The sequence below is a fragment of the Anomaloglossus baeobatrachus genome, chromosome 2 (genome assembly GCF_048569485.1).
Source record: "Anomaloglossus baeobatrachus isolate aAnoBae1 chromosome 2, aAnoBae1.hap1, whole genome shotgun sequence".
In the NCBI taxonomy this organism is placed as follows: domain Eukaryota; kingdom Metazoa; phylum Chordata; class Amphibia; order Anura; family Aromobatidae; genus Anomaloglossus; species Anomaloglossus baeobatrachus.
In genome coordinates, this window is record NC_134354.1 from 36,574,285 (window position 1) to 36,583,990 (window position 9,706).

General features: G+C 41.7%; 1 protein-coding gene across 1 annotated transcript; it reads right to left on the bottom strand.

The window, feature by feature from the left end:
• Nucleotides 1-991: 991 nt before the first annotated feature.
• Nucleotides 992-6,944, bottom strand: LOC142285900 (protein kinase C theta type-like). The gene is made up of 9 exons (XM_075333308.1): nt 6,301-6,944; nt 5,999-6,087; nt 5,678-5,848; nt 2,906-2,997; nt 2,412-2,550; nt 2,110-2,301; nt 1,866-1,994; nt 1,607-1,773; nt 992-1,413 (listed from the first exon to the last, which is right to left on the bottom strand). The coding sequence occupies exons 1-9, from the start codon at nt 6,788-6,790 to the stop codon at nt 1,347-1,349; spliced, it is 1,536 nt and encodes a 511-aa protein (XP_075189423.1). The 5' UTR covers nt 6,791-6,944; the 3' UTR covers nt 992-1,346.
• Between the last annotated feature and the right edge of the window lie 2,762 nt (nt 6,945-9,706).

Consider the following 9,706-nt stretch of genomic DNA (forward strand, 5'->3'; position numbering starts at 1 on the left):
CTTCTTCTAGCATGCCAAGGCCATTCACCTGGTAGCCAGTGGAAGTGTCACCTTAGGAACGGACAGGTGTTATCGTATGGAAATCTGGGGAGTGAAGGCGGATTTATACCAAGGTGTTATTCCCTGCTTGATCTGTTATGAATAAAACAGAATAATGGAAGACATTTTTCAAAACTGTAGCCAGGAAGAGTGAAGCAGTGAGCGATAGTCACCAGGAGCTCAGCCTGACGTGTATCTGCACTGTACACCTTTATCTATAATAGCTGGAATTGCTGTACCTGTAACCACTTAAAACTATAGCACTTACATATTATCTCTCCTGCACAAATGAAAACCCCCCAAAACACCAGAAAATCATTTCTTCCTTCCTTCACCCCTCCAAAAACAGGTTTAAAAATTGACCAGACAGTTTGATATAATCCAAAATGGTATCAGTGAAAAGTGTATACACGTTACCACCACATTACATGCACCCTGTGCTCTTAAGGGGTGGAATGTAAAATACTTATCCATGAAGATATAAAATAAATCTACTACTACTACTAGCACATGATGGTGAATGGTTTTGTTTATTGCTGTTAAATATCTTTTAAAAATCTTAGGTTCCTCTCTGTCACTAGTCGTGTGAGCTTCACCGAGGGCAAAAAGACTATAAGTTGCCATTTTCTTGTTGTATTTATCCATCGGCACTCAGGAGAGGAAAAACCCCCTGTGGGGGAAACCTCTAGGGAGCCATGGCCTACGGATAAGTGCCCTTCCCTGGGGGCACAAGGCAACATATTGTCTAGTAGTGCTGGTTCACGGTCATATTATTGACTCCTGGTAGGATTGTCATGGTCTACAGCTCCATGGCCAAAGGATAAGTGCCCTTTACTGTGGGCACAAGGCAACATGTTGTCGTGAAATGCTGGTCCACGGTCATATTATTGACTCCTGGTAGGATTTTCATGGTGTACAGCTCCATGGCCTAAGGATAAGAGCCCTTCCCTGGAATCACAAGTCAGCATGTTGTTTTGTAGTGCTGGTCCACGGTCATATTATTGACTCCTGGTAGGATTGTCATGGTCTACAGCTCCATGGCCTACGGATAAGTGCCCTTTCCTGTGTGGCAGAAGGCAACATGTTTTCGTGAAATGCTGGTGCACGGTCATATTATTGACTCCTGGTAGGATGTTCATGGTCTCCAGCTTCTTCTTGTATTCAGACACTGCAGATGCAGCAATAACCCCTAGCCCTGATTATGGTGGGGCAGAGGAGTGGATGTGGCTACACTGCAGGTCACGGCCCTTTGGATACTCCTAGTGCTGGTGGAATAGGAACCGGTGAACAGCAGTTCTCAGAGCTGTTCACTTCCAGCGTTTTATCCTCCTCCAGATCCCATGGAAGGCGTCCTTCAGAATACTGCCAAATGTCCTGCTGGGAAAGATAATAGGTTAGAAAGGATTCTTATGTCCCAATAAGACACATGAAATGGGGCCGTCCGGAGGGAAAACCACCCGCAGACTAAAAGCAAATGGATTCCACACTAGACCCTGTTGATAGATCCATAAAGTTATGGAGGGGTCTATGAAACCCCCCTATCCCCGTCCCATTTACACTGACTCACCTGCGATGGGTTTTTGCAGGTTTTGGTATCGGTTTTATGACCTTCCATCCATCACTAGCAAATGTGAATCCACCAAAGAGTTTTTGATCTTCTTCAGCTATTGGTGGTTTATTTGTTTTGATGAATGACGAGACATGATGCATTTTATATAAAGTCATCACTTCTTGCTGCGGAGGGAAGATACAAGAATCAGTGTTCATAAAGAAGAAACACAACAGAAATGTACTTGTGCCACATCTTGTCAGGGTCTTTTACTTACAGGGGGTAGCTGGAATGGTGGACACGCTCTGGATTCCTCTATATCTGTCCAGTTAATCTCTGTAAAGAATGGATGATCCCTGATATTGTCAACAAATTTTTGCCGACTTTCTGGCGACTTCTCCAGGAGCTGGGAAGATATAATAAAGAAGATTATTCAGTTTCTAGTCATCCAACATTTTCATTGTGTATTTTATTGCATACAGTACATCTGCTGTATTACTGAGATGTGTCTTTATACTCACCCCCTTAATGATGGCTTTTAGTTGGGGGTCCAATTTCTTTGGGAAGACGGGATCATCATTGATTATTGCTTTAGTGGCGGTCCGTTGAAATCCACCTTTATAGAATGGATGTCCACCAATAGCCATCTCATATAACACCACACCAGCAGAGAACCAGTCCACTGCTGTGTTGTAGGGCTTCTCTAGAAAAATCTGTGAAGACATGAAAAAGACAATAAGAACATTGTTCAGCCAGCAGAAGACATGGAGATGTCCAGCCTTGTACACAGGGATAACTCAGGGACATGTAGATAATTCCTCACCTCAGGAGCCCTGTATATATAGGTTCCAACACAATCTGAAGTTTTTGTATCGCCAAAGATGTTCGTTGCGGCCAGACCGAAATCAGCAATCTTCAAGTGACCGGTGCTGTCCAGTAAAATGTTCTCTGGTTTTAGGTCTCTGGTAAAGGAAAGAGTTTATAAAATGTGATAATTGTTATATTAGCCGGGCTGATGATGTATTATGGCCTGAAATATCAAGTGTCTACAGGGGGCATGAGGATGAGGGTATAGAAGTGTTTATACCAAGTCTACACAGAAGAAGACGTGCTGCACTTACCTGTGTATGATGCCTCTGGAGTGGAGAAACTGCAGCCCACAGATCAGCTCAGCGGCAATAAATCTAATGAGAAAATATGATAAAGCAAACAACATCCATCATTTCAACCACTAAACTACGAGACTAATAATGACATAAAGCCGGATTGTTCCTGACAACTATCAGCTTCATCTAATATATCCATGTTGTGTCTTACCTGATGGCTGGAATAGGAAGTGGGGCATTGCGTATCAGGAAGTGTCTAAGGTCTCCTCCACTGAGATATTCCATGACGTAGAATACGTAGTCCTATGATAAAACAGAGGAGTGTTACTGGTATAGTCTAGATATGGGGCACTGGTGGTAATGTTATAATACATGTAATGCTATAGTAGTGACCTAGAAAAAACATTGCACACAGATGGCCATATAGACAGACATTTATAGAATATATAGAAGACTCAGAGCCCGGGGCGTAACGATAGCGGTCGCAGAGATCACGACTGTAACCGGGCCTGGCAGGGTTAGGGGTCCGGTGCCCACCCTGCAGAGAAATAAGCAGTGTTTTCAAGAAAAAGACTGGAGTAATTCCACATATTATGAATAGAAAGTTTTTATTTAAGATTAGATGCAAAAAATTATAGACATACAACATAGACATTAAAAATGTGTAGTGTTACAGTGCACGGAACTACACAAAGATGCAGAGGTTTGGCATGCTGACTGTGTGAACAGGATCTAGTTTGTTGGTTTGCTGGTTTGAATATAAATTGCTTTCACAGGAGACTACAGGTCATTTATATCTATCTATATACATGTACACACGGATACTCGTGACTCATCAATGTATGTAAATATATTACTACAGTAAACACATATCAGTGTACATATGTTGCTGTTAATCCGTATATATATATATATATATATATATATACATACATACATACATACATACATACATACATACATACATATCGACACGTATATAGGGCTAAGTGTCTATGATGGTGAGCTAGTCACACTCAGTGATTGCCTTTTTGAGACACAACACATCACATGAATAACAGGTTTGCACTTTACAAATCAAAGTTAACATTCACCGTATGGAGCACTGTGTTATCAAGGCACCTGTATAGACAGTGTCTGTAATTGTACACTGGCTCCACTCTATGTGGTTGCCCTTTTAAGACACATCACTTAATAGCTTGGTCTATAGTAACGTTACTAACAAGCTTACATCTTTTACAAGACAGGTTTAGAGTTGTACTATTAGTAACCTTATATATATTATAGCTCACATGCAAAAATCGCTCATTGTAAGGAGACCCCTCTGTGAGTAAATGCCCAGTGTCTATAATTGTAATTGTAAACTGGCTCCACTCTAAATGGTTGCCCTTTTAAGACACATCACTTTAAGAGCCTGATCTATAGCAACGTTGCTAACAAGCCTACATCTCATACAAGATAAGTTTAGAGTTGTACTATTGATAGCATTATATATCTTAAGGCACACATGGAAAGAACACTGATTATAGAGAAACCCCTCTGTGAGTGATTGCCCTTTTAAGTCATAGCAGCAGCACTTAAACCATAAACAAACAGATCTTGGTATTACCCATGTTGGTTTTAGTAAGTCAGCACAGCGTTCACCTCCACCCCCAACTTTCTATTCATAATATGTGGAATTACTCCAGTCTTTTTCTTGAAAACAATGGTTATATGGAGTTAGCATAAATATGTGTGATATAATGAAAATCTGGAATTATTGGTTAAGAGAAATAAGCCGCCGGCTTCTCTCTGTGAGAGAGGAGCTGCTCTGTAACATCACACGACGCAGCCTCTATAGGGCCCCGACTCGGGGGGGCCCAGTGTCAGCGCCCTTGCCCATCATTGCACAAAGTAATGATGAAGGATGGAGCGAAGCACTCCGCTCTATCCTTTATCATTCTCCCCCTGTGCCTGTGCTCGATGTCTCAGTACAGCAGAGCGCGGCAACATCACCACTGTGCGCTACTGAGCTAAGACTGCAGAGCGCACAGGACACTGACCGGAGCAGCGGGGGAACAAGGAGAGGTGAAGACGGAGTAGCAGGGAAATGAGGAGAGGTGAGGATTTATTTATACTTTATTTATTAGTGAGTGCAGCTTATGGTGGTGCATTAAATGGTATGGGGGCTGCATAATACAATATGAAAGACACCTTAGACATGGACTATTGGGGTGCATTATAATACAATGAGGCCTATAGGGTGCATTAAATGGTATGGGGGCTGTGTAATATAATATGAAGGATTATGGGGGTGCATTATAAAACATGGAGGACTATGGGGGTATATTAAATGGTATGAGGCTGCATAATATAAAATAAAGGACACCTTATACATTGACTATGGGGGTGCATTATAATATTTGGTGGCCTATGGGGTGCATTAAATGGTTTGAGGGTTGCATAATTTAATACGGAGAACTATGGGATTGCATTATAAAACATGGAAAACTATGGAGCTGCCTTATAATATATGGAGGCCTATGGGTGTGCATTAAACATTATGTGGGCTGTATAATACAATATGAAGGACTATGGGGGCTACAGTATAATATATATAAAGGGTTATGTGGGACCCATTATTCTATATGGAAGGCTATGTAGGAACTTTTTTAGTATTTGTAGGGCTATTATAGTATTTGGAGAGTTATATACAAGGGGTGACAAAGATAAAAGCATAGGATGGGAAAGATTTGTGCTACGGGAAATAGGCTCTTTCCCTCAGCACCAGCTTTTCCATTCTCTGCTATACATATTTCCCTCAGCAATAGCTTTCCCATGCTCCTATATCATAGGAAAGCTGGATGCTGAGGGAAAGATGTATATCAGAGCATGTAATACTATGGTAGTGACCTAGAATAATTTTGTACACAGATGGCCATATAGATCTGGCATTGATAGAATATATAGAAGATTCAGAGCTGTTAGATCATCAGCCTCTTACCTGGGACTGGAAGGTGGAAAAAGCCCGAGTAATGAATGGACTCTTCCTAGTCATCTCCAGGACTTGTCGTTCTATCAGTATGTCGTCTCTTGAGTCCTCAATTAGGAGCCTCTTGTTTACCATCTTCACTGCCACTTTTTGTTTGCAGGCCTTATGTGTGGCCAGCATGACCTGGAGGATACAGAGCATTAGAATTGGAGGAAAGGCCCGTCCTGCCATGAGACATGACGAGAAAATGTGAAGCAGTAACGTTCCTAGAGTCATATTACTGCTGCACATCACACACATGAGGAAAATGTCACCACATTTCCTAATACTTACTTTACCATATCCGCCCTGTCCAATGATTTTATGGAAGGTGAAGCTCTCCAGTCCAGTCACAATGATGGGAGATTCAGCCGGGGTTGTCCCTGATGGAGAGAGGAGATATAAAATGTATTATTCCTATATAATGCTAATGTGGCCTCCTATAGCAATTACAACATGGGATAGAACAATATTAGGGGGGTATCAAAGAGAAAAAGCCCAAAAATCATAATAGGTGGGATATTCTAAAGGTTCACAATCCTGTCAGTTACTACATTAAGGGTTATTGGCTCTTGGGGTCTTAGATCTGCACTCACCTGACAGCTGCTCAGTGTCAGCTCTGGGGGACATGCTGGATCCATCATCAGCTTTGTCCCCCATCGCTTCTCCCCTTTTCCTCTTGCTCACGATACTCTCTTGTATCGGGCTTCCAGGTCTTTTTGAAGCCTTGATGATGCTTTTGTCGGGGACATCTTTTTCATCCTCTGATGTTTCTGTTCTCCTTCTTTTTGGCACCTCATCTATGCTTTCTCTCTTTCTCTTCCTCAAACTCTCCATATTCATCTCAGTGTCAGCTTTGGGGGATACGCTGGATCCATCATCAGCTTTGTCCCCCATCGCTTCTCCCCTTTTCCTCTTGTTCTCGATACAATCCTGTATCAGACCTCCAGGTCTCTTTGAAGCCTTGATAAGGCTTTGGTTGGTGCCATCTTTTTCACCCTCTGATGATTCTAGTTTTCTTTTTTTTGGCACCTCATCTATGCTCTCTCCCTTTCTTTTCCTCAAACTCTCCATATTCAGCTCCATAGATGAAATTCTGGGCTGAGGAAGGTCCTGTCCACCTCTGGAGCGCTCCCGGATGGCGCCTGGAACTGCTCTTCTAACAGGCCTTCTAGTAATCGGTATTATATTTTATATAAAACCAAAATTTGCTAAGCGCAAGTAAAAATCGCCTTCACTCACTAAGTGATGAAAACAAATGGACGATACTCAGGCTGCAGCAACATTCTGATGATTGTTCGATGACATCACAGGGGCATTGTGACATCATCACATTCTAAAGGTCACATGACATCAGAGGGGACAGTGACTTGAGGCTGACCGTGAGGTTTGTGTTCTTCAACAGTTATTAAGTCTCTTTATCATTTATCAGTTTCCATTTGAGCCCATGAAACTCCAAAATAAATCTTTTCCAATACAAAAAAATAATTTTACATTTTTTTACACCATTCATCAGTTAGCTTGAAAAATGCAATGTAAATAGTATAAAGATTAATATCAGGGCATAAGTAAAGTGCTGCTGAGTGTGACAGAAAGGCAAAAATATCATCATAAGTTATTAAAAGAATAGGGGTGACGCGTTTCAGTATGGGACAGATGTCTTCATCATGCCAGGCTTGTGTGTTAACATTACAACAGACAGAGATTAAATGGACAAAAAGGAGGGAAAAAAGAGTTACACCCGGACATCATGGAGATTAAAGTTGACTCTCTGAGAAATCCCCTTTATTGTAAATGTATTTTATATAATATTAGTTACAGGGGGTCACCTAATTCAGAAGATCTCACCGTTCACCTGTATGAATGTAATGTTCTCTGAATCTCTCATGTGGTCACTAAGGCTTGATCACAGCTGTGTCTGTCACTGAGCGGCAGCGGATCCTCCTGACCCGAACTCACTGCTATGAGGCCATTGACTTTATGTCAGGACAACCACGGCCGCTCTGTGCTTGGCCAGTGACAAATAGATGTGCGAATATGGCCTAATGGTCATATATACAGTATATATGTATAAGCAATGGTAAAACACTTCCCCTCCCATATCTAATACCCGCTTACACTAATAGAAATCTCAGAGGAAACATTGTGCCCATCTATCATTTCTATTCAGACTAATTTTATTAAAGGGGTTATCCAGAACCACTTTATTGTTTTATTTCATGGGTCTAAGAACTGTAGTATAATGCACCCCACATAGTCCTCACATAGTATAATTCTCCCCCCATATTCTTCCATACAGTAAAATGCAACCCCTCCCATAGTCTTCCATATATTATATATCACCCCCATAGTCTTCCATATATTATAAGGCACCTCCATAGTTCTTCATATAGCATAATGAAACCCATAGTCCTGCATATACTAAAATTCACCCCCTTAGTCCTCCATATATTATAATACACCCCCATAATCCTCCATATATTATAATGCACCCCCATAGTCCTCCATATATTATAATGCACCCCATGTTCTCTAAATAGTATAATACACCCCTATAGACCTCCATATATTATAATGCGCCCCCATAGTCATCCACATATTGTAATGCACCCCCATAGTCCTACATATATTATACTGCACCCCCATGTCTTCTAAATAGTATAATACACCCCCATCGTCCTCCATATATTATAATGCACCCCCATAGTCGTCTACATATTGTACTGCGCCCCAATAGTCCTCCATATATTATAATGCACCCTATATTGCTCGATATATTATAATGCACCCCTATATTGCTCCATATATTATAATGCACCCCTATAGTACTCCATATACAGCTCTAGCAAAAATTAAGAGACCACTGCACAGTTTTATAAAATCAGCTTCTCTACATGTCTGACAGCCATTCCATTCTGGTGTCAGTTGAATTCCAACCAGAGTACACATCTTTCTACTTAATGTGCTTCTGATTAGGTGATCACCTGAACCAAATCTTATTTAACGAGGGAAAGTATAAAAAACACTGCTGTGGTCTTCACAATCCTCTTGCAATAGGACAAGCTGGATGGCAAAACAAGGGCTAGTAATAGCCCAAAACTAATAGGAATGGAAAAAATACCCTTGAACCATTACAAAGGAGTTAAAAAGAAAAGTTCCGAGTGAGGAAAAGAAGGGCTCAATTATGGCTTTTTTAGCAGAGGGATACCGTGAGCGTCATGTTGCCTCCATCCTTAAAATTTCTAAGACGGCAGTCTACTACAAGGTCAAGCAGCAGATATTGGGGACAACAAAGCTACAGACTGGCAGAGGGCAAAAGCGACTCTCCACTGACCGGGATGACAGTCATCTTATTCGCATGTCACTCAGCAACCACAGGATGAGATCAAGTAACCTACAAAAAGAATGGGAAATGGCAGCTGGGGTGAAGTGCACTGCAAGAACAGTTCGTAACAGGCTCCTAAAGCCAGGGCTCAAGTCATGTAAAGCTAGAAAAAAAGCCCTTCGTCAATGAGAAGCAAAGGAGAGCCAGGCTGAAGTTTGCCATAAACTAGTTTTCAGCTTTGCCCAACACCTGGTCGTCTAATGGTTAGATGGAGACCTGGAGAGGAGTACAAGCCACAGTGTCTTGCACCCACTGTGAAATTTGGTGGAGGATTGCTGATGATCTGGGGATGCTTTAGCAAGGCTGGAATTGGGCAGATTAAACTTTGCGAAGGACTGATGAATCAAGCCGCATACAAGATTATCCTGGAAAAACAGTTCTTCCTTCTGCTCAGGCAATGTTCTCCAACTCTGAGGACTGTTTTTTCCAGCAGGACAATGCGCCATGCCACACAGCTAGGTCAATCAATGTGTGGATGAAAAACCACCACATCAAAACCCTGTCATGGCCAGGCCACTCTCAAGACCTGAACTCCATTGAAAACCTCTGGAATGTAATCAAGAGGAAGATGGATAGTCACAAGCCATCAAACAAAGGAGAACTGATTACATTTTTGC

Excerpts from the sequence above, each read along its gene's own strand:
- LOC142285900 (XM_075333308.1), bottom strand. The coding sequence starts at position 6,790 with ATGGAGCTGAATATGGAGAGTTTGAGGAAAAGAAAGGGAGAGAGCATA. Across the intron at positions 6,088-6,300 it reads TGACACTGAGCAGCTGTCAG|GGACAACCCCGGCTGAATCT; the intron begins GTGAGTGCAGAT and ends TCTCTCCATCAG. Across the intron at positions 1,774-1,865 it reads CACCATTCCAGCTACCCCCT|CAAGAAGTGATGACTTTATA; the intron begins GTAAGTAAAAGA and ends TTCCCTCCGCAG.